Genomic DNA, 24,629 nt, shown 5'->3' on the forward strand with positions numbered 1-24,629 from the left:
CGTTCCCACATTAGGGGGCCCACAAAAATGGTGCAGTGGAATCTAAGAGATTCCACTGCGCCATTTTCTGCTGCTATTTTTAACTCCTGCACAGAGGAGGCGTTGAAAGGGGGCATTCCATAGTTTTCAATGCCCCCTATGTACTCTGCAGGATTGGCACCAACATTTTGGTGCTAATCCTGAACAGTACAACAATAGCGTCAAACATTTTGACGCTATTGCGTCCACCCTGCACCATGCTGCGCCGTATAATAAATACGACTCACACATGGTAGTGGTAGAGGGCGCAAGGAGCTGTAAGAAAAGTGGCGCTACATGTAATGTAGCACCTCTTTTCTTAAATCTGGGCCATAATGTTTGTCACAGGAGTCTGAAATAGGGAGGGAGGAGCTCAGATTAACCCCAGCTTGGCTGTTTTGTTAAAAGACAATTCATCCCTTCATTTTCTGCAGCATGATTAAATGGTTGACAAAGCTGCTAAAATATCGTAGAAGGCTATAGAAATGTTTATAAATGCATCGGAGATTATTGCAGATGAGAGGGGACCTCTTGAGGGCTAGACAATTGTTTCACTCTTGGTATGGGTCGAAGGTGAGACTTGCAAAATATCAGGATATTGTGTGTTCTTTAGTTCTAAACTTTGTTATCGTAATAAACTACATATCCATGACATACCAAAAACGGAATTATATTTTGCCACTTTAATGACATTAATCATTACAAAAATGGGATGCTGAAGGCTCCATAGAAGACAATGGAGAGGAGCAGGGACAATAAATGCTGTACAGACCTTTTGGTCCAGCATTCCAATGTCTGTATTTCTGTCTCTCACTTTCTAACATGTGACTTTCTACCACCCGGTGGGTGTAATGTTCTAATAGCCTTATAGCCCTTCTACTACAGGCTATAATGCGTGTTAAATGCAGCCCTCATTATAGTCCCTTGTCTGCTGCATGAGCCTATAACTTGGTTTCTGGGGCATTAACAACCGTTATTGCCCTCAGCAGTGAGCTACAACTTAATAAGTGTTCTTACTCATCCTGATTGTAGTCACTCTTGGTCCCTTGTTAAGCTTCGCTCAAAAATACCATGATCAGAAGCAAATATCGTTTAGGCCAGATCGTGGAATTCAGAGTTTTGAAGCAATATACCCCTCTCGATTTGTTCCACTTGCAGAGTCTGCATGGGGAAAACAAAAAGATTGCAAAGGGGGCAAACGTGCAATTATGTGGTGCACAAATTATGATTCTGCATGTTATTGATCATTTTAACCAGCGGGACTGGTGATTAGGAGGTAAAATCAAACTGGGGCAATCAAGCACGATAAGGTATCGATAGTTCCCCAGGCAGTGTTGGCTCTCAGGGGTACCCCCTCACCTTGGAATAATTAGTATCGTGGAAGGATGAAAATCTAAGATGATGCTGAGCGTATCAAGCCCGCAATATACACTTTACATACATAACTAGATCACGGGCACTCAAACATGTTTCTTGCAGGTTAGGCTCCGACAAGGATCCAAATTATGATGTTTCCACCCACCCCCTTTCAAACCAAAAGCAGCTCTCTTAAAGTTTTGACGGGGGGGGGAACCCCCAAAAAACTGTTTTTGTGACTCAGTTGAAATATTAGTGGCTGCCCCTCTCTTATACTGTAGTGTTTTGATAGAACGTTCTGAGGGCACTGTAGGTACTGTACACTATTGAACCTGCAGGTGGCGCCCTAGACCACTGGAAGCGGCGGTGCTAGTGGATACCGCGCGTGCAGCAGCGGTGTCAGAATGAGCTGTGATTCCAGCTCTGCCATTGAGACCTCTCATAGACATGGATCCCAGCTGTGTGGTCCCTGCCAAGGTGGTCCGATAGGTCCCGTTAGACATCCTTGTGTCATGATATCGGCTACCAGGATATCAAAGGTGCATAAAGGTGAACATACGAATAATAAAACAATACTTCTCTATATATTTTTTTCAAAGCCTTCTATTGAAGGTTGACCCCCAAAAACTCCTGGAGGTGACAAGGATTGTCTGACGCACCATAAAATTATTGAAAAATATATTTACTGACCCACCAGGCTCTATGGACTGTTGGTCGATGTATTTGAAAAGTGTGCTGTGAAAATCGCCATTTGGTCTTGTTTTCTTTCTTAAAAAAAACACAGAGAGACACACAAGGGGAACTCCAAACTCCCAATGGAAAGCTAGCTTTGCAGGCGCGCATGCCAACCTTAAAGGGGCGTGGTTACGCCGCACTGCTTTAAAAGTTCAACAGCCACCACTGCGAGACACTAGATAAAAAAACAACTAAAAGCATGAAATTGTCAGGATGTACACCGAAACACGTGGCTGTGTTCTGCATACCTTCAGGCTAAGCGAAGTGCCAGTCAGGAAAGCACAATCTGCACTTGTACCAGGCGCGCAACTTCCGGGGGGCTGAGAGGGCTTTAGCCCCCCCGTCAGGTTTCCTTGGCTAGGCCGGCCGGGCTGGAGCTGCTGACCTGACCTCCAGCCACAACAACAAAATATTCCTGCGAGGACCGCTGCAGCCATGACAGTCCTGTGTGTGTACTTATTGCTTTGGCAATCGAAATACAAATCTATGTTATCATTAAATAACATGATTGTTTCTTTCCATAAAAAAGAGTTGTGACTAGAAATTTAAAATGAACGGGTGAAATGGGTCAAAGCTCCAATTATCGCTTTCCGCACCTGCTACTGCGAAGACATCGATATTGTGCAACACAATAAATATAAAGTGACAAAGTGCACAAAGGATATATTGCTTTTTGAAAAAGGAATGTGCCATTCTGTTTAATGCACATTACAGGCAACTGCGTATCGGTAGTAATATGTACCATTATTGGGCCATCTGCAGACATCTACACATAACCTGCATAAACGTTGAAGTCCAGTAGGGTGTCTGAAACTTTCATCTTTCTGGGATTGATAGCATGAATGCGATTTACTTAAAGTCAGCACATGTCATTCGCAGAGATGCAAAATTGGAGAAGGACCAAGGCTGCTATGCATATTGCTGGTTCCAGTCTGATGTCACAAGGTGGGCAAAGAACAATGGACTAGAATGAGGCACTAAGGCCCATATTTATACTTTTTTTGCGCTGCATTTGCGTCGTTTTTTGACGCAAAAACGGCGCAAACTTGCAAAATACCATTGTATTTTGTAGAATTGCGCCGTTTTGTGTCAAAAAGCGCAGCAAATGCGGCGCTAAAAAAAGTATAAATACGGGCCTAAGTGATTACCAGTGGCAAAAGTTAATTCAAGCATTCCATCCGTCACTTTTTTGCTTTTTTTGGGGTGAGACCCAAAGAGCAAACAAGGACTATGCCCTGATCTGGGTCCTATGTTCAATGTGCTATAGCACTCAAGCTGCACCCTACTGCTGAGGCCCAAATATGCGAATACTGGTTCATTAGCCATGTTAATCCAAAATTGCTTTCTTAAATGTTCTGAATTTCTACACATCACTTCTGTTAGAAGTCAGTCTACCATTGTTCTATACATACATTTTTATGCTTCTACTGAACAGTACCCAAAGATGTCATATCTCATGATCCTTTGGCCCACACAAGGATTCCAATAAAATATATACACCCTGCTATGTGTAAAACACATATTCCACAGGCGTAAGATTTTAAGTTGCAGCATTTTTTCTCCATGCACTGTTGCTGCATATTTCTAGAAAGTAATATTATTCACACCTCTACTGATAATACTATTCATGTATGTGATACATGTATGGGTGTTGGATCTTTGCTGCTATGGACTTCAAATGACTAAAATTACAAAGTGGAAGTGACACCAACCACATTCACGACTAATGACTGTTCAAGGTTGACTCCTTCACCCACATTGCGTTTCCCACCAGACTCCCATTGAATCCTCTAAATGGAAGAAAAGGAGTGTGAACCAAAGAATATTTGAACTGGAGTTATTTCTTAATTTCTGATCTTGCCATTGCATTGATGAACCTCAAAACCAGCTTCTGGCAGGACAGTGCCACGTTTGTAAATGGCCAAACAAGGTTTACCTGTTAATATGCTAGGTAAGTTTATTTTGTATGGTTGGAGGCCTCATTTATAATCACACCTAAAACTCAGTGTCTGCCCTTCATGTGCTAACAACATATTCCTTCCAAATGATACATGCATTTCAGGCAATGTCCCTAGCCAAGTGCATGAAAACAATGAATACTTGATGAGAGATGGAACTCAAGATTACCATGCACTACCTCTGAATATAGATTTACTATTTTGTAAGTTACAGTGCCACGACATGAGACATCCTTCCAAGGGACAGCAAGAGAGTTGTTGTATCTGATTAAGCTTGTATTCTAACATAAACCTATTTGTATGAGAAGAAGAAAACCACGGCACATCACAGGATCAAGGTGAGGACACTTTATTCCTTAGTGTTAAATCAGGGCGAAAATCCTCTGATATCATGAAACGCATTAGATACGTAGTATGGAAGCACTGTACAATTTTCATGTTTGTGAAAAAACAGCCGACACGTGTTTCGTCATCATTGACTTTTTCAAGGCTTGTAGAATGTGGACTATATGATTATATTTGATAGAATTCCAAAAATCAAGAACTGTACAGCCGAGTGTACAAATGGTAGCATAGATGTAATCAAATTCCAGAGACCATGGTAAGTCTGCAAAGCGTCTGTGTTTATTGTAAGCCGTGTGTGTATGGCGTCGCTTCAGTTCTTGATTTTTGGAATTCTATCAAGTATGCTTCCATACTACGTATCTAGTGCGTTTCATATCAGAGGATTTTCGCCCTGATTTAACACTAAGGAATAAAGTGTCCTCACCTTGATCCTGTGATGTGCCGTGGTTTTCTTCTTCTCATACATGGACTGTGACCTTTTAGGTAACAGCTTACCACACCCTGTGGCTGGGTGTACTACCACTTGAGCACTCCCTTCTGTCTAATAAGACATACCATCATGAACGTTCGATATTCAGGACAATAGAAACCTTGGAAGTGCGCACCGTCTATACACAGCCACAACTTGTTGATATCTTTGTTGTTTATAAACCTATTTGTATTGAGAAATGTGTTATGAAAAGAACAATGACAAAACAAATGGATTCAAACTGCACCATTTGCTACAAATTTTGAACAGTCTCCTTTGTGGAAATATGCCTAAATATCTTGTATTTGTTTTACGTCCCAATAGGTTAAGACTGATTCAACTGGCCTAGTGCATTTTGGGATGCCCAATTTGCCGTTTATTGATCCCGAAATTGCACATCCTGCTTGGTCTACTAGTCAAATGTGCATTTAAATGTAGCTTTCACTGTTCATTCTCCTAAAATTCCTTGATGGAGAAACCTTAAACCCCATTAAAAGATATTAAACTGAGACCAATGTTATTGATCAAGTATGCTTTAAAATACACCAAATGGCTGTATATTGTCCAGAAAAATGCTCCCCATATTATTCACCATATGACAACAGTGAAGAGAGCTCCTACAAGATGTTTTGACTCAGGTTCTGAATATGGCCCCGGGCCCCATTGTTCAAAGTGTTAGTCCTCTCCGAAGTTTGAGTCCAGTTGCACCCCTGCAGGTCTGATTAAGCATACCTAAGCTACCGATTAACATAACCTGAAGGCATGGATGTCATTTATGGGTTGCCAGGGGTCGCAAGTGAGACCCCTCCACTGCCTTTGCGACCCCTGGCACTGCATTTGCGACCCCTGGTCTCAGAGGTGGCAAATCAGTGTCAGGAACACAGGCGCAGCTCGTCAATATAGACGGTGTTTGGGGCTCTACTCCTTTGTTTTCTTTCCGTTTTTTCCTACACTAATAGTAAATAATGCTTCATTATCAGTGTAATAGAAAATGGAGTACAATTAGCTGGAATATGATTCTTCAGGGCAGTTGAGGTAAGTAAAAAAAGTGCTTTTAAATGTATGTTGTGTGTTTGGAAGTGAGTGTGTGTGTTTACGTGGGAGTGTGTAAGTGTGAATGTGTGTGTAGGTGAAAGCATGTGTGTTTGAGTGAAACTGAAGGTCAAAGGGCGAGTGATGTCACTTTCGCTAACCCTAGGATTTTAGTGAATATTCGTTCATGCTTCAAGGCAAAGGGGGGAACAAAACTTCTTCAAAACAAAACAGGCTCTCGGCCGCTGTCTGTTAAAGTTTTACATTATTGGCGTTATGCCGCCACCTTGTGGTTTGATGCCGGAGCGCCCCAAGTGGACCTGTATGACTTCGACCACACTTCCTTTTCGTTATATTTCTTCCCCCAGCCCCCTAGAAGACACAGAGCGCTTTACAAAGAGAAACGCATGTACAAGAGTGGGCTCAGGTTAACCACTGACAAATCCGTCAGACTTAGCAATAAAAAGAAGGGAACGGCAAGCGAGGGACATCAAGTCGAATAGAGATTAATTAACAGGCAAAACCAAAATTAAAAATAATTAGACAACATTAGAGTTCGAAAACCCAGTTTTACAAGGCATGTACAAAGACACAGAACTAGAAGCACAGAAGGTTATGCTCTGATTACTTACCGGTAATTGCATTACTCCAAGTCCGCTCTCGCTTGGCTTCATCACAGTATGAGCTATGACCAAGCCAGGACAACTGAAGAGATGCAGCAACAATCTTTATTGTGGAAAGAAACAAGCCACGGTTCACACCACCACAGATAATACTTCTGAATCAGAAAGATCGTCCATCGCAGGGCCCTGTGAGACCCTGTAGTGCTTAATAAGCATAGAAAGAATCGCTAAAGTGGCAGCCCTAACAATTTTGTGGAGGGATGCCCCCTGGCATTCAGCTAAGGTAGCAGCTAATCCACGAATAGACCTACCCTGAACCCCCAAAGGAGAAGGAACACCAAACTGAGAATAGGTCAAGGCAACCAAAAGTACGAAACCACCTGCTCAAAGTTTGCGTAGCATGTTTGTAAACCTTACGGGCAAGCCCAAAATTCAGTAACAAAGAGGAACCCTGGCAAAAGCATTCCAACTTTTCAAGATATATCAAGACAGCCCTCCACACATGCAGGGAACGAAGCATAACATTCTCAGATGAATGAGGGGTCAGGACAAAAAGCTGGCTAAATAACTTCCTGCTGAGCATGTAAGCTGGAATTGACCTCAGAAATAAATCCAGGACCTGGTCTCAGTACCAAACGATCCTCATAGATCCTTACAGTGGAACGAAACTTGAGGGCCCCCCCTTCAAAGTACATGGGGGGTTCCACTACAGGCTCATTCAGGAGCTCTAATGCCAGGGTACTGTGCTCAGGGGGCCGCCTGGAGCTCGGGCCCCCGCACTGCGGGGGCTGCAGGGGCCTTTGTTACAACCTTTTAAACAACTTCCAAACCAAACCATAGGAATCCACTAGAGGACCCCAGGGAGCACAAAAAGCCCTGACCGGGGCCCATTACATTTAAAGAGTAGAAGACAGACCTAACGCAAAGCCATTCTGCAAACACTGGAGAATCTGGGGAACAGAAGCAGACAGATGACTAACCTGCTGTTTCCCACACCATCTTCCAAAAGAAACCCACTGACTAGCATGGGAGGCTCTATAGAAGGTCACTAGAAACCTGAACAGAGGAGGATATGGAAACAGAACAATCCAAAGCCATCAATCCAGACTGCTCAGTGTCCAGACCGTCAAATGCAGACAAACCAGGGACTCCACCTGAAGAACCGGGAAACTCAGAGGGGAAGGAGTCATCAGCAGCAATCACTCCCTGCCCCCCTTCATCCTTACTAGAAGAGGAAACCAAGAAGAGCGGCCACAAGCCACAACAACCAGTACTGCTAGGGCTCCCTCTCTCCTCACACTGAGCAGAAACCTCTGGATCAAAGGGAATGGAGGAAAAGCAAACAGCAGACCCTGAGGCCAGGGACAGGATAGGGCATCCACCCCCAAGCTGACCGCTCACTCCCCTGGGAACAAAAGCGAGGAAGTAGAATGTTCAAACCAGATGCACCACTGGGCACCCCCACCTCTGACAAATCTGAGTGAACAGCTGGGGACAGAGGCAAAAATCATGAGAGAAGGGAATCACCCTGCTCAACACATCCTCCCAGGAATTTAGAAAACCCTAAATATGAATCACAGTGAAAGACAGGAGATGAGACTGGCTCCAACACAAAATGGATCAGAGATATGAGACAGGGGCTGAGCCTTGCTTTCCCCGCTGGTTGATGTATGCCTTTACAGTCATATTGTCTATACTGATCAGAACAGCTTTGTCCTGGATCCAAAATGAGAAGGCAGGGAGTGCCAAATGAATCACCTCAGGTTCCCTCCAGGATACCGACCTGGCACTCTGAGAAGATGTCCACAGACCCTTCACCTGATGAGAGGCAATGCAGGCCCCCCCACCCCTTCATGCTGCCATCTGTGGTAATAACCACCGGAGGGGCTGGAGACAAGGGGACGCCCCTCCAAAGACACAAAGGATCCAGCCACCAAGCAAATTCCTGTCGTACACCTCGTTACACTGAAAGAAGGAAAGACATATCCATTGAGGCGATACCCCAGGCATGAAGTAGGAAGTGTACAAAAATGCTCAAATGAAATCGAGCCCAAGGCACCAAAAACACAGTGGCTGCCAGATCCCACTGAACTCTCAACCAGTCCGCAACCCCCGGAGAAGGGGAGCACAGAAGGGCCAAGATGTGTGACTGAATCTTTGGGACCCTGTTGTCAGAAAAAGTAACCACTCCCAGGTCTGTGCGAAATCAGGCTCTGACGAAGGCACAATCCTGTGTTGGAATCAGCTGTGATTTCTGTGAGTTGATAAGAAGTCCATGGTCACCTGGCTGACCTGATCTGCTGAGATTAAACAATCATCCAGATAGGGCTGGACTCAAATCCCTCACAGAAGTTGAAGCACAGAAGTTAATGTGGGGCATCTGATAAAAGAAACAACCATCTGGACCCCTGGAAGTTCTTCATCAGGTTAGTTTACAACAGCATAAAGAAGGGGGTTGCGTGTAACTCCATGAGGAGGCAGCTCCTGACTTTAGGTGCATTGTAGAAGAAAGTGTTCTCAAATGTGGACAATTTTGATCATTTGAGGTTGAGATACAGGGTTGTTCGACCTCTCAGATTTCCTGTCCTGGGAAAGAGTATTAGTTTGGCGGCAAACTCTGAAGCACAGCCTTATGTCTAATACAGGCAGCCATAGGGGTGCTGCAACAAATGACCTTGAGTAGTCAGTTTAAAGTTTTTAGCATAGATTTAATGTGATTGTTTTTTTCTTTCTGGCAATGAGTTCGTAGCATAGCTCTGGGCAGCTCTGGGAGATCTCTAAGGGAGGCCAGTAAGTAGGGCATATTAGAACTTGATTCTGGAGCTGACCAGAGAATTAATACATTATTTGAGGCCCAATCCAGGAAAGAAGTCCCCGATATTCCTGGAAAGAGGCACATTTAGATGTTCCTTTGATGTGCAACTCAAGGCTCTGCTTAGAACCCATTGGGATTTGGCTGAGGTGATAGCTGCCTAGATTTTCTAGTTTCTCCTGCCATTGTGGTGGTAGGTGTTAGTGTTGGGATGATATTCGGCTGGTCAACTTCAGGCACATCTTGGTGTCACCTGCATACCTTTCTTGATGCTCCTCAATTAAGCAACATTTCCAGATTACAGTTAAGCAATGGAATATGAAAGCATCTCAGGATCTGTAAACTCTACCACCTTTGAGCTGTTGGGAAAGCATTTCTTCAATAAAAACGTAGACATCATGATGCAGATATCTATGTAATGTGTGCCTCTTGCGAGTTAAGAGGATCTTAAACTTACATGACTTTCGCAAGATGTGCCCTTTTTATGAAGGTTGGCATTGACGTTAAAAACTAGATAAATACAGTTTTCAGAAGGTTTTATCATCTTCTTCATATTGTCTTTGATCATAATTATGGTGAATGGCCCAAAAGTGGAGCTCTACACACCTCTTATAAATTTTGCAAGTGCTGGTTTCAGCCCTCTGAACTGTTCTTAATATAGGAACAATGTTTATTAAACAGAAGGATCCACCTGGATAAGCAAATATGAAGATTACAATGTACGTAACCTCAGAGAAGAGTGTGGCAGTCCTATATTCATATTACTAGAACTCTCCTGACATATAGGGTAAGTAAAATCTTTCACCTTAGGATTTGGAATAGATTACGAAAAAGTGCAACTTTCAGAAATGCTTCCTTGCAATCAAGGTTGAGAATCTCTGCCCAACCTACCTCGTAGTTGAAGAGGCAGAAGGTTTTCTCCAAGAGCACTGCACCAAGACTGCCTGAGAGTGGATGCACTGAAGCAACTTAGTAAGAGCAAGAGAGAACTGCATATTTATTTCTCCTGAGTCTGTGCCAGATTAGTACTGCTGTATGCGGAAACAAATGCAGCAAGGTTTTGGTTAATGAAATGAGACCATTCACACTTTCTTTTGTGAAGTGCTGAGGATAGTTAATTTTATAGTGCAAGCATAATGTTTTCATCTAGGTTCATGATCTCTTTTAATATAATTTTTTCAGTGTTTTAGATATTACAAAGTTACTTCCTGATATGGGTGAAAATTATGTGAAGTCACAATATTGTAGTTGTGAATGGAAGGCCATGTGATTTCTGTTCCAATTGTTTGCAATTTTTGCCTTGTTGCTACATGATACATGTTGGGAGATGGTGAGCTGGGAAATATATCTGTTTCAGGGTCATCTTGCAAGTGCCAATGGTAATGAAAGAGTGTAGTTTGGCTGTGCGACTATGTCTCTGAAATAAGAATGCGAAGGGTGGACACTTTCTGGTGGTAGCAATTTGGTGGTCACATTTTGTATAACATGATGAAATGTTTTATATTATTACTGCACTGCAAAGCATATGAGTGTAGTGCACCCCTGGATATCACATTTAAGTAGCGTTTAATGTATCTTGATTCGAAACTAATGCTTTGAAAGAATTATTCTGCATATTCATTTAGTATATTCTCATATGTAATGCTTAGGATTCATTTATTCTGAAAGTATATTCATGCTCTATTTACTTGGCTGGGGTGAAAGTCGACACATATTTTTCTTTTTTCAGTTAACTTGCAATGTGGAGTTTGTTTTCTTAAATGTTTTCTCTCCGAGATGCAGGTCTATTCTACAGAATTTCTTTTTGCTGACCTTTCTCAACTATTTTAAATATAATTAGAATAGTTCAGGGTTTAGTTTAAATGGTTAAGCAGGAGAACTTGGTTCTGGTTACCAAGAACCACATGCTTTTTCTGATTTTCCGTATTGCGACGATCAAAGTCTTGGTGTTGTATATGCTGACTCAGTTTAATACTGTACAACGCTTTAATTCTGCTTTGGTGATTTTATATATCTATACTATGGTTTTGAAACTCATGTATGTAACGTTGACTTTGAGTCTGTAATAATGTCCCTATGAACCACTGATATGACTCTGAATATCATTGTGTGACATTTGGGTTGAACAGAAATCATTTAAATGTTCGACAACTGTAACTCTCTACCCCTCGGAACTGAGAAGGAAAGATTCACGGGACCCCAGAAATAGGGACAGTTTCCCAGACTGGATCAGTACCAATGCTGCAAACATCCAAAGAAATCCAACTGCTCGATCGTTCTGAGAGCCTGAAGTGTGGCTTGTGTGGAGGAACATATTTTGCAAAGTGCTCTCTACAGAAATGCCTTGTCTTCTCAAAAACTGCTTTGCGTAGAGTGCAACAGATTGTTACACCACTGACCCGAAAACACTAAGGCCCATATTTATACTTTATAAGCGCCGCATTTGCGCCGTTTTTTGACGCAACTGCGATGCAAACTTGCAAAATACAATTGTTTTTTGTAAGTTTGCGCCGCTTTTGCGTCAAAAAATGATGCAAATGCAGCGCTAAAAAAGTATAAATATGAGGCTAAGAGTCTTGCTGCTCACCATAAGTCCAGGCCACTGATCTTTAGCCAAGAACTTTGGAATTGACTTTCTAATGGTAGCAATGGCACTAGGAACCGCACTTACCTCATAGATTGTCGCTACTAGTTTGGATGTACCACTTAGGCAAATTGAAATACCCTTGCTACCTAAAGTGTGTAATTCGTTAAGGCCAACTTTGCACTACTAAGCATTTACATGATCTGTATGGAGTACAATGAACAAGTTGTGATTAAAAAATAAAAAGTTATTATAATTGTACTTTTTGTTTCTTTCTCACAGCTTGTTAACTATGCTCCAGGCAAATTATGTAAATTTTGCTATGGAGCAGTGTATCTAGATTGCTTGTATTTGCTGTATTGCTGGAACCTGCAGCATCCCTGAAGCCTGCCAGGGCACCATCTGTTGTGACGGTCACTTGTAGAGACAGCAGCCTGAATGACCATTCTTTGAGTAGGTTTTTCTTTTTCCACCTTTTAGAAGATTGCTTTACATACTGGGACACATTGTTCATTATGCACCTATTTGGTATGGGCACGTCAGCGCTCGCGATATTGGTGGGCCAGATATAAACAAATCACGTCCATCAAGACCTTGACCTATTTTCCAGTGGATGAAATGACCTGTACAAAGAACCAAAAATGTCTGACTTCTCCCAAAAATGAGATGTTTGATATTGGATAAAATATGGACTTTTTAGAGTTCACTGTTAAGTGTTTCCGGCACATTTGTTGCACTGCATGTTCCTAGAGGATGTGCTATCTTGGAGCCTGCGCTTAAACTGCGTAACTAGTAAGTAGACCTGAAAACACCCTCTCTGAAAGTGGAGCCTTCTACAGAAAGGCACTTGGAGAACACTCTTGATGCCGACTTGATGGTTAACATCAATGCCTTGGATTGACACTGCTTTTTCCCTATTGTGAAATAAATTGACTTGTACATCCTTTCACTTTAGTGTTGACATGAAGACACCACCCCCACGGTTCCAGTACTGCTACAGGCCATTTCTGCATGAAGAAGTTTGGATTCTGAGGTGTTTTCAATGGCATGAAGTCCAAAATTGTCTGTAATGCCCAGCCCTTGTTTGGGATCAGGAAATACACAGCTATCACTTGGTTGGCTTGTTAGCACATCTTGAAATTTTGTCAGATTTGAAACAATGACCCTCTGTGACACTATCCTGCTCTCTGAGAAAACAGTCCTTTATGATTTGGCGAAGAACCTTGGTTGCTCTGTGATGTCTTGCCACGTAGATTCTGTGATAAGTTCTTTGTAGAATCCGCCCCCCCAAACGCTGCCTTGTCCTCCACCCTGTGTTCCAGTTGCTTTGTAGGTGCCTCTCCATCATTGGCCTTACAGGGTGACCAGTGGTATAAGTCATACATTTGTAAAGCTGTACAAGTTGCCTTGGCGTCTTGAATTTGTGCTTTAAATGGCATTCTGCTACAAAACCCTGTTGTCATTTGTGTCTCAGTTTCATTCTTAATTGTGTTCAATGTTTGATTATTTCTACTCTAAACAAACTTTACGATCAAATTGAGTATTTCATTCCCACAAGTGGGCTTGAACTTCAAAACCAGAGATTTGGAGTTGATAAGGTATTAAACAGTACTTACCTAAATTGTTACCTGGTCTAATTGGCTATCCCGATGAAGGCTCAGCAGAAGCAATTAAAGAGATAATAATTTGATTTTTTTTAATACTATGGATGTATTTTAACCTTTGTCAAAACCTTATATAAAAAAATATCCTAGAAACTTCACTTTCACTGCTGTAGTCAGTATGCTTCTGGAAATCGCAGCGATTCCCCTGGCTAATGGATGCTCATGCATGGAAATGAAAGCAGTGTTTGTAACCCAGGCATGATGACACGTGTACCATTCTCTTTGCCTCAGTCAGACTCTTGGCTTCAATCATTCCATTCCTGCATGCCCTCAATGTACAATCCCATTGCAGACCATGATATAATGAGGCAGCAAACATGAGCTGGAAAAATAACTCCTGTTGCACGTCTATACCTGAGATACTGCTTTTTCCATCCAATGCCAGATAGACGTACAGGTTCCCAAACACAGAGCTGAAATAATAAGAAGCACAAGTGTTATGAATAGATCCTCAATGGACACAGGGAGAATAGAAATAAGGTAGCTTCTGAGAAACTGATACATGGGAGAACTCACAGACTGAGTCAAAAAACACAACCACTGTTTCCCCAAAGCCAAGTGTGTTGTCGATGCAGAAACAGCCCATTACTACACCACCCTGAAGCATTACTGCGAGTCACGGGAGAGGGCTACAAAGAAATTGTCTAGTAGTGTAAGAAACGTTGGGCTTATTTAGCCCTGGAAGGCTGTGCTCCATCCTCAGGACAGTGAGGAATGTACTCTGCAGCTGTGGCTGACTACAACCCACAGTAGTTGGAGATCTCCACCTCCCTGGTGGAAATCTATGTCTTTTCAGAGGAGCCACAGCCATGGTGACTGTGGTGCAGGTGCAAAGCTCAGCGTGCCTGCACAGCATTATTTTTCAAAAACAAACTCCCGAAGCAGGAGTTTGTGGGGCCAATTCACAAACTGTTTTTTAGAACACTTAGTAGTTCTACAATAGTACTTTTATCATACTACAAAATGTTATTCACAAACCTACGTGCGGAGGTTCCTCCTCCACATCTCCTTTTTCTGTGTGGTGATTCCGCACATGTAAGTATATGTTTTAATAGTAAATGCAGGAGGGACAGGGAGGAGAGGCAGGAAATGGGCCATACTATTAGAAGGGAGAGGCTTTTTCAAGTGAAATAACCACTTTACTTTTCTCTATACTTTACCATAGTGAGATCTCCAGCCCCAGTCAAAGGTTTCTATTGGCAAAGCAAAGCGGCTGCCAAACTCTAAATGAGGCCACTGTTTTGGGGGAGAGGTGGGTGTCTGGAAGGGAAGATGGGGCCTAGTGAGGGAGGTATTGCCGAGTGTCCCAGAGAAGGTCTAATGACGCTGATGGGCCCTACAGGAGCAAATGAGTTCTATAGGAGCAGGTGGGGTCATATGGATGATATGGTGTTTAGTGATGATGATGGGTTCTATGGAAGTAGATGGCATTATTGTGTAGAAAACAAGTTCTAGTGCAGCATATGAGGCATTTTGCAGGAATGTCCTTGACTGTGGAAATGGGGTGTATTCAAGGAGATGTCATCTAGCAAATGAGACTGGTGATAATGGGGGAAAAGTCTTTTAAGGTTGAGAAGGTTTTAGCAGAGGAAATGTGGAAAAAGTTTTTAATCCATGGAGAAGTTGCCTAGTGGATGAAATGAGGGTCTGGTGAGCTCTAGTGGGGGGGGGTGGAGGTCATCTGTTGTAAGAGAAGGGAGCCTAGCTGAGAAGAAGTGTCCTAGTCTTGGCGAGGGGTGGGGTCTTCTGGATGAATTCTATGTGATTTACTGGATGAAATGATGTTTAGTTGTTTTAGTGGTGGTGGAAGTAGGAGACATTAGCTCTAACCTCAGCCATCTCACCTGAGCATAATGCATAGTTTTGAGCAGATAATGTAATCCCCCCATTACCTCGTTCCCAAGCCTGCCACAAGCTGAAGAGTTTAAAAGCTACATGTATGCATTATTAATGTTATTATTTTTTTTAATTGACATTTACATTTCTGTCTAGTTTTTGTTCTTATGACTTGTATTAAGTATCACAGAACATATACATTTGCATTTGACCTTATTCTTGTGAATTCAAGAGCATCTCAAAGCTGCCTCTGTTCTACCCAGATTTGGTCCAGTGCACACCCTGCTTATTATAGTACAAACAACATGTGACCAAAATCAGACTGACTTCTAGTGAACTGGCCTAAAGCTTCTACTGTCGAGTCTGCTAACACAGATTACAATATGTGGACTTGAATAAAGCTCAAATTGTAAAATACTGGTGATATTTCATGAATTGACTTTAAGTAGCTCATTTGTTTGTGCTTTCACGTTTCTCACGATTTAGGATTCTAAGTCAGTTACATCTGGTGTACATGAGTGTTATACATACAACTGAAGCATTGCTGAATGAATCTATGAAAGCTGGAACTAAATGAAAGACATTCTTCAAGTGTTCTAAATTTTATCCTTTTCTCAAAGTTGCCAATTTTTCCTCATGCCAGAGACATTTATTGCATCTCTATTCCATCACAACCAGGGACCTTTCTTCACCATGTGGTTCTGATCTGCCCCTTTGTTCTCTTCTTGAAATGTGGGATACAAAGGACAGACTTTAAAATTAACTTACCTGCACTGCAGCAGTGCCCAGAAGATGCCTGTGTTTTTGTGGATGTTGTGGGAACTGGAGTTTGCGGTGAGGAACAGTCCTTGAGCCGTCCAGAGAACTGCGAAAATGAAAGAACAGTACAAGTAGTAAAACATTCTTCACCGGCCGTGCACCACTCTGTGCAGTTAATACTAACGCACGTTGCTTTGTGCCACAGCTCTGCTTGCATTGCGTGACTTACACAAGAAAACTCCGCAATCTAATGCCGTGCGACACCCACCCTGCCAGCTCCTGCATGTTCACTAAACCTGCATGGTGGATGCACACTCACTCACTGTATCTGACTTACACCCACACTGCTGCTGTCCAGAGCCACACTGCCAGCATCTGGGGCATACTCAGTCTGTCTGGTGTGCACACTCACTTGTTCTGCCATACACACTCACACTGTCTGCTGCTGAACCACATGCACACTCTATCACAGGTGCAGACTCACTCCACTGGATAATGTGAATGCTGGCAATGCCTGCTTTCAAACCCAAAACTGCCTGTTGCTGAGTGGCGCTCATGCTGTTTGCTACCTACGGATACTCCCTACTATGGTGCCACATTAATGTGTGCTGCGGTACCACTAGATCCATGTGTGCTGTGGTTCCACCTTCACATTGTCTGCTGGTACCTGCTAAGACTGCATGTTCATGGTGCTGCTGGGTACACTGTACAGTTTTACAATGTGGGATGCTCTGCAACATTCACAGTGCATTCCATGTGACAGTGGGTGATGCTGTGGTCTGCTCCTTACACCTCCTTACTCTGTGCCACCTCACTATTTATGCTCTTGTTTTAATCCCATCCCTACCCATGCCTCACCCTCTTCCCTGGGATGTCTAATAAGGCAAAAAGAAATCATAAAGAGGAGAGAGTGTTTCGTAAATCAGATAAAAAGCCACAAAATTAATGGTTCAAACAGGTCTTGAACATTTAGACAAAAAACAACAGATCGCAGGGAAAAAACAATCAGCAAAGATGTATAAAAAAGTCTTTAACAAGGTTGACTGGGCTTACTTATATTCTACCCATAGATACATTAATCTTCACTGTGCTCAATGCCCAATCCAGCAATTTTGATCAATATGTCAATTTCTAGTAAACATCACATAACTTGAGACGCCAGGCAGTATGAACTCACCGCCAGCGGCCACCCCCAGGAGCACTGAAGTAGGGTAAAATGACCAGTTCCTTGGGGTTGTGAGAGCAGCTGCATACCCACTGTCAAGAGAAACAGAGACAAAGTATTAGAAACAAGACATGTATTCAGGGGAATCACACCCATCGCCACAAGGGTCAACCACAAACAACCATCCTGAGGCATCGAATCCACAGACAACAAAAGTTGAGAGAAACAATTAGAAAACAGCCAAATTGCATAGTGATATCTCTCCCCTTCATAGGCAAGTCCAAAGAGAAATAATTATAAGCACACCTGCCTGCCTTTTGAGGTATCACAACCATCACCAAGAGGACCAACAATTAGAAAACAACTGCCCTGCATCCTAAGGTACGCACCCCCTGCAAACAAAAGTAGAACACTTCAAAAAATATGTCTACTTTGCACCCAGATCAATTCAATCTAAACCAAAATGTCCTTGCGTGAACATCACTAAGGTATGGATGGAAAAGCCTCACCCACTATCTTGTGGCATACTTCATCATAGGCAATTCCGCCCCACCTTGTTTAGAAACTATCACCAATGTGGTCTCACTCTCCAAAGGGAGTAGCTCTTACAGACTTTTTTGGGCATCCAGATTAAGTAATAAAACTATCTCAGTGTAAATCCTATGAGTAACTCTTTATAAGAGAGTATACAGGGCAGCATCACAAAACTGGTTAGATGCAACGAGGTATTATGTCTCCTCATTGTCTTAACCAAGATGATTTGGCCCTCCTAACAGCCCAAAAAGATTCTTAGGCGTTCGTCAGGGTTCACAGGATCCCTATAGCATTGAGGTAGTAGTCCCTCAGCACACCTACTTGCATCCTCCATGTCTGGTCCAAGAAGAATGCAAAGAGATGACCAGAGGAACCACAACCTTGACAAATGTGATCATTGGAGTGGCTTTCTTTGGTGAGACCAGTGGAGCCAGTGATCCCTGAAGTTTAGGATGGCTTTCTCACTTTGGGCGAGCATGGAAAAACATATTCTTACCTCCACACAGACTGAGTCACAACTTTGACACTATAGTGATAGGGAAATATGTCAGTGATGGAGACTACGCCATGTCCATGGCTGACATACTCATCCAATGGCCCGATGGAGTAAGGGCATTGGAGGACTGGTCATTCAACCTCGCACCTGATTTACAGTTGGTGGCCCAAATATCAGTTTTCACCGTCAGCCACTGTCAGGTAAAATTTGGCAGTGACGGCCAATGAAAACTGCAAAATGATCCCCACACCACAGCAGACAACACCCATAGTGGGTTAAACTTATAATACATTGACAGGAACCACGACAGCAAATCCTGCCAATGTTCAGGGATCTCTGATGTGCCAGAGGACATCTCTACATTTTGCGGGCGGAGGACCCTCATACGGCAGGAGTAAAGTGCTCCGCAGAACCACTGGTTTAACCTCCGGTAGCCAAACTCTGAATCAGGTCCTTAATTTTATTCCTTTTAACAGACCTTTCAGGCCTGTCAGTACTTTGTTGCCCTTCCAGCGCCATTGTACCTATATTTTCAAGGTAGCGTGCTTATTATCCATCTTCACAGACCATAATTTTTGCAGGTGACATAACTTATTACTTTTTACAACATCCGTCTTGTATGATCTTTAATCTATTCCTGTGCCTGTGGGCAAGCTACTACCTCACCCTCCTGGACCATTTGCTTACACCATAATACATTTAATATTGTCTTGAAAAGTTTTACTGATGCCAGTTGGGGTTTCTTTAAGTTTGAGGTTCAGACTGTCGTGTTTTCAATAGGGTTGCTGGTGTGGTGTTCATTGTTTTCCATAAAATGTTAATCAGTACTGCTTTTTTGTTTGACTTTGTTTAATGATTCAAATGTATTACATTTTATCTCCCCATAGCCTTTCTGTTTAATACATTTCCTATTATCAAACAGAGAGTACTGGTGGCCCAATTTTGTGTCTACATGTTTCCTTCCTGTGCAGTCTGCCTCAGCCTGATTTGGTGTGAGGCAGCCTGACGGAGGTCCTGACTGAGGTCCTGATGTAGAATTTGGTGGAGGGAGGATGATACTTTTATGGCAAGAACTCTACTCCTGTCAAACTGAGGGTCCTTTGCCATCCAAATTTAGAGATATCCGCTGACCCGGGAGACATGTCTTAACTATGGAAGGAAATGCTGTCATGGTGGTCCTGTCAATGTCAAGATATTGAGGCACAAGCCAAATATATAAATCTAAACCACACAATCCACAGATGTACAGAAGAAGAAGGACATTGTTTAAAGAATGTCAGAACAAAAGGAAACACAGGGGCGGTGCCATCGCTCAGAGCGTCCATTCCTGGGACATGTTTTTTTCTGTTATTGTAGACAGCAATGACCTCGGAGCTGTGCTGAGAGGCCTGTAGTCTCCTACTACTTGTCGTGAACTTCACTCACCTGTAAAACGCCCCACTGAGGATGAGGGAGATCCGGGGACCCAGAAGAGCCACCCAGGGGGGAGCCATGAGTTGAGAAACGGAGAACACCCCGTAGATCACCGCAAGACTGCAAAAGGCAAAACAGAAAAGATCACTTAGCTGCAGTAGGATGGCAACTGCCAAGTACACTTCAGAATCAGTTCCTACGCACCCAGGCAGCCTGGAAGGGAGTGTAGGGCCCATGAACTTGGAGTCAAGCGTTTCTGAGTGCCAGTCTTACCTCCACATTGATAGTATCCCCTTTTAGTGCATAAACTCAAGGAGAATTGTGTCTGGTTGAAAGATGACACAATGACGTGCCTTACTCCTTCCCTGGCATAGGGACATCCTCCATCCATATAGAGCAAATCCATATCACTATGCTGTGGCATCTACAAGCTTCTTTCCATGATCTTCTAAGCAAGCCACTGTGCACCCCCTAGCTTTCACCTACTTCATGTGATCCAAGAACTGAAAAGAGAGCTAATAATGCTTGATGGAGACCTCATACATTAACACCATATTTTCCATTCAAGTCACTTTCAGAAAATGGCGACTGTCTCTCCCTGTGTTTTATTTTTTGGAGGAATAGTGTTGCTGCCTTGACGCACACAAATCATCATTATAAATTGCTTTATGTTTTTGCTGCCCTGGGCCTAAACCCATGGCACCAAATAGCTAATGGTCTCAAATGCAACATGAAGGACTTCCTGTTTCCCCTAGTTGAGGCTTTGCAAGCTGGGCTTTTCTCATTGGACTACTACCATTTAGATAGATTTAGGCCATTTGGAATATGGGGGTAAGTCATCAATTGCCATGGTAACATAGACTACACGTGGTACAGAATGTTTGAAGAAGAGATGCCTGTGATATCACGTTATGTGTTTGTAAAGCGCACTGTCACCCGCAAGGGTATCTCGGCGCTGAGCAGGCATAGAAGCCTGGCTCCGAAGGCAGGGACGTGGGATTCGTCAAAGAGCCAGGGCTTCATCTTCATACGGAATTCCAGATGCATGGAGGGGGCTTTGAGTGAAGTATGAGGTTGTTCCATTTTTTAGGAGCAATGAGAAGGCTCAACCTCTGGTTCTGTTCCCGTGTGTGTGTGGGATGAGTGATAGTAACAGTCTGACTGAGCGGAGGTGCCTGGATGGTTGGAGGAAGGAGATGCAGCCAGTGGTTCCCAACGTGTGGTCCAGGGACCTCTGGGGGTCTGCGAAGACTCTTCAGGAGGTCCGCGACTGCTCAGAAAATGAAATAATATTAACATATTTGGCCCGCAGCTTTCAGTAATGACTCAGTGGGGGGTTCCCAGATTCCAATAATGATTCAGTGGGGGTCCCCGGGTTCCAGTAATGATAAAGTGGGGGACCATGGAAGTGAAAAGGTTGGGAACCACTGGATGCAGCTGTTCATATGTCAGGCCTGTGTTGTGTAGTGCTTTGACATTGTGGGCGAGCAGCTTGAACTGTGAATGCTTTTGTATTGGGAGTCAGTGAAGCTCTCTACGGTGTGGTGTGGTGTTGATCCTGAGGGAGGTTGAGGATGGGGATGCCTGGATCTTATTATGACTTTCAGCCTCATGGGAAATGATAGTGGCCTTCATCTGTGCTTCAAAAAGTGTACCCTGTCTGATACTGCAAAGGCTACATGCCATGCAATATAAGTCCATTCACTGGCTCCGTTAAATGGCAGCAGACTAAGGATGCTGCTGCACTAATATCCAAGGTTCGCATTGTAAGTGACATGAGGTGGGTTTCTTAGATGACAGAGTCTGAAACTGAACGCACTCCTTTTAAAACCCATGTCAAAGTGCACACAGACAGGACAAGGGAAAACATACATCTGGGGTTAAAGTTACCTGTAGTACCCACTGCCAGTAAAAGTGGAATTTGTCACGCTGTTTGTAACGGTTTGCTGCCAAAAGAACAAGAGATACGTAGGTTAAAAGTTTGCAAACGAAAACAGAGCTGCAGTGTATACAGGCAGATATAATCACTTCTTACGCGCAACACTCATTTATCCACGTGCGCAGGATCTCGGGGCTAATAGTCTGGGTTCACCGCAAGGGGGTCCAGTAAGCTCGCAGTCTTGCAACACAGGTAAGAGGGCCTGGTCTCACAATGGTGACTTCTAAACACTGTGAGATGCCACCACCGAGCTGCACGCATGAACCTGTGTGAGGTTTGAGGATGATAAGCAGGGCAGGCCTGCATGAGCCTATGTTTGAGGGAGACACACTCCAGGCTCCATCCTCTGAAGGGAGTGTGTCAATCGCAGCATCTTTTGCAGTATTTAGCATCTATAGCTGAGACTGATCTTACAAGTGCTTAAAGGCAGAGTGGCTGTTTCTGCCTTGGCAGTGTGAGGACACAGCAGCCCTCCGATCTGAGCTTCCCTCGCCTTGTGCTGCCTGTGCCCCAGTGACAACTTTGTAGCCCGACTGCTAAGGCCATCTAAGGCCTGTATGCATCCCCCTTGATAACAAAGAGCTGCTATTCACAGACTGCCTTCAAATGGCAAAAGGACATTCAATGTTTATCCCTAGACTACACAATTTGCAAACAAGTGCTGAGATCAACACTCGAACACAGGTCCTGTCATTCTAGGTCCACACATTTATTCTCCATTCCATGGGGTTAACTCACAATTGCAGGAATTGTATACCTGTTTTTGGCCAGTTTGAGGAAAAAAAGGAAAAAGTTTTCTATTCTAATTCTGTTGCAATCTGCACTCCCTCTCAGCTCCAAGAGACCTAACCATGTCTGAACACTCTAAAACCCACCTAACATAACATGACATAACATAGCCTGTCGCTTCTCCGCAGTACTTGCTTCTAAATTATCCTCTCCCTGTTTGCTGTTCTTCCACTTGTAAGTTCTCCCAACTGCATATCCTTCCATGTTCACCACTCATTATGTGTTATTTTACCTGCAGGTCCAGCCCTACATGCTTCTATATTTGTAACTCTCTGTACATTCTTTCCACGCCTATAGGTCCTCCTCGTCTATATACCAGTTATCAAATCCAAGCATGTACTTCCCTCGCCTTCAGGATATCCTCTATGACACATCTTTGTAAATGATCAACCATTCACATGGTCTTCGTGCACATTTTTGTGTCTCTTGCAGGTTTCCCACTCTTCCCTCAGGTCTCCTTCTAGCTTAGGGGTCTCCAACCTTTTCTGTAATAAGAGATACTCATGTTCAATGAAAATCATCCTGAGCTACCAACACTATTAGCGTTGTAATCGGTGCATGCCTCTACGTGGGTAATGCATGACAGCCATAGCTACAATGTCCCTGGCACCTAGGCGATACTATTGTTAATTTTGCAAGATTTTTCAGTCAAATGTCAGCTTTTTGTATATTTGGAAATCTCTCTTTCTCCAAATTAGCTTATATATTACTTACAGGAAGCCGAAGAGCTGCCAGGAGCTACTCGTTGGAGACGCCTGTTCTAGCTGCCTCTACCCTCACCTGTCTTTCAACATACCTGCCTTTCTCCATTTTGCCGACTGCAGAGTATCCACTTGGTGTAATGTTATAGTGTGCTATATACGTGTTTCCCTTCTCTCTTGCCCTCTCTCACCCTCTTTCGCTCTTTTTCTCTTTCTCGCTCGCTCCATTAATCGCCTCTCAGCCATCCATAATGCAGGTGTTCTGGTCTCCTGCAGTTCCTTCATGCAAGTTTCACACCTTAGTGCTTTGACAGCAGTTTCTAGTAGGAATTGGCACAGACCCTTGAGGCAGTCTATGGGATCCGCAATCTGCCCAGTGGTGTGATCACTAACCCCACCTAGAAATAAATGTCCGTCTTACCGCCAGATTTCCACATGTGGAAAATGCAGTGAAGATCAGCAGGAAGGACACCCCGAGGATGAGGACATTCACCATCCCGGACACTCCCATGGCAGAGAGAGTTCAGATATCTAGAAATATGCGGCAACGAAAAAAAAAAGAAACAAGCGTAAGCAAATGCCATGCTTCTGGCTTGCATTCTTAATATGTGCCTTTAATGTATGTACACAGTAGGCCGTACGGTGGTGTAGTGAAACCATGCATGTTTCATTGCAGTCACTACTTTATGTCAGGGGCAGCTATAATTTTACTTTAATTAACCAATACGTTTATTGGAGGCATTATTACTCATAAAACATCATATTTTCAGATACAAAATTTGAATTATATTGACTGTAGGTAAGATGTTAAGATATTTTATACAAGAAGAATCTTCCATATATAAAGTTATACATTATGCTAAGAAAACACTAGTAATCAACATATAAGATCCATATAACCATTTATTTTATCCTCCAATAATAAAAAGCTAGATACAGAAAAAACTATTGTAGGAATCTTGGACGTCCAGCTAGTCCAAATGGTGTTTCACGATCACTCACCCCAAGATTTCTAAAAGCGAGTATAATCCATCTCTTTCCGTGATCATAATATAATGGACAAAATAGAAAGAAATGCACTGAGTTCCTTCAGAATCATTGCAATAAGGACAGAGTGAAGATCTGGCTAATTTGCAGTACAATGGGCCAAAGGCAAGATCCCTTATCTATATTTCATAAAAGGAATGTCAGCATCCAGTGGGTGAACCGTGAATCTAATCCGAATAAGCCTTGAATTTCAGTCTTCGCTTATGTTCTAAGAAGTAATAGTCCTAGATCAAGAACAGACTATCATAGGGAGGTTTGCAGTACTTTTTCATATCCTAAGTAATAATTTGAAAAACATTGTTTCAGTCCTTCCAGTGGTTTCAAATGCACAAAGCTCCAAAGTTCAGCACCATA

At 43.1% G+C, this 24,629-nt stretch overlaps 1 protein-coding gene across 1 annotated transcript in view; it reads right to left on the bottom strand.

Annotated features, from left to right (window-relative positions):
* LOC138261057 (UNC93-like protein MFSD11) overlaps nt 1-23,750 on the bottom strand; it is a 52,561-nt gene extending 28,811 nt beyond the window's left edge. Inside the window, exons 1-6 of the mRNA XM_069209674.1 lie at nt 23,650-23,750; nt 21,690-21,745; nt 19,812-19,919; nt 17,369-17,448; nt 16,201-16,297; nt 13,951-14,009 (exon numbers count right to left, since the gene is read on the bottom strand). Of these exons, the coding sequence (XP_069065775.1) occupies nt 13,951-14,009; nt 16,201-16,297; nt 17,369-17,448; nt 19,812-19,919; nt 21,690-21,745; nt 23,650-23,739 (490 nt within the window). The 5' untranslated portion in view covers nt 23,740-23,750. The remainder of the gene's footprint in view (nt 1-13,950; nt 14,010-16,200; nt 16,298-17,368; nt 17,449-19,811; nt 19,920-21,689; nt 21,746-23,649) is intronic.
* Between the last annotated feature and the right edge of the window lie 879 nt (nt 23,751-24,629).

This window comes from Pleurodeles waltl, chromosome 10, assembly GCF_031143425.1.
Source record: "Pleurodeles waltl isolate 20211129_DDA chromosome 10, aPleWal1.hap1.20221129, whole genome shotgun sequence".
NCBI lineage: Eukaryota > Metazoa > Chordata > Amphibia > Caudata > Salamandridae > Pleurodeles > Pleurodeles waltl.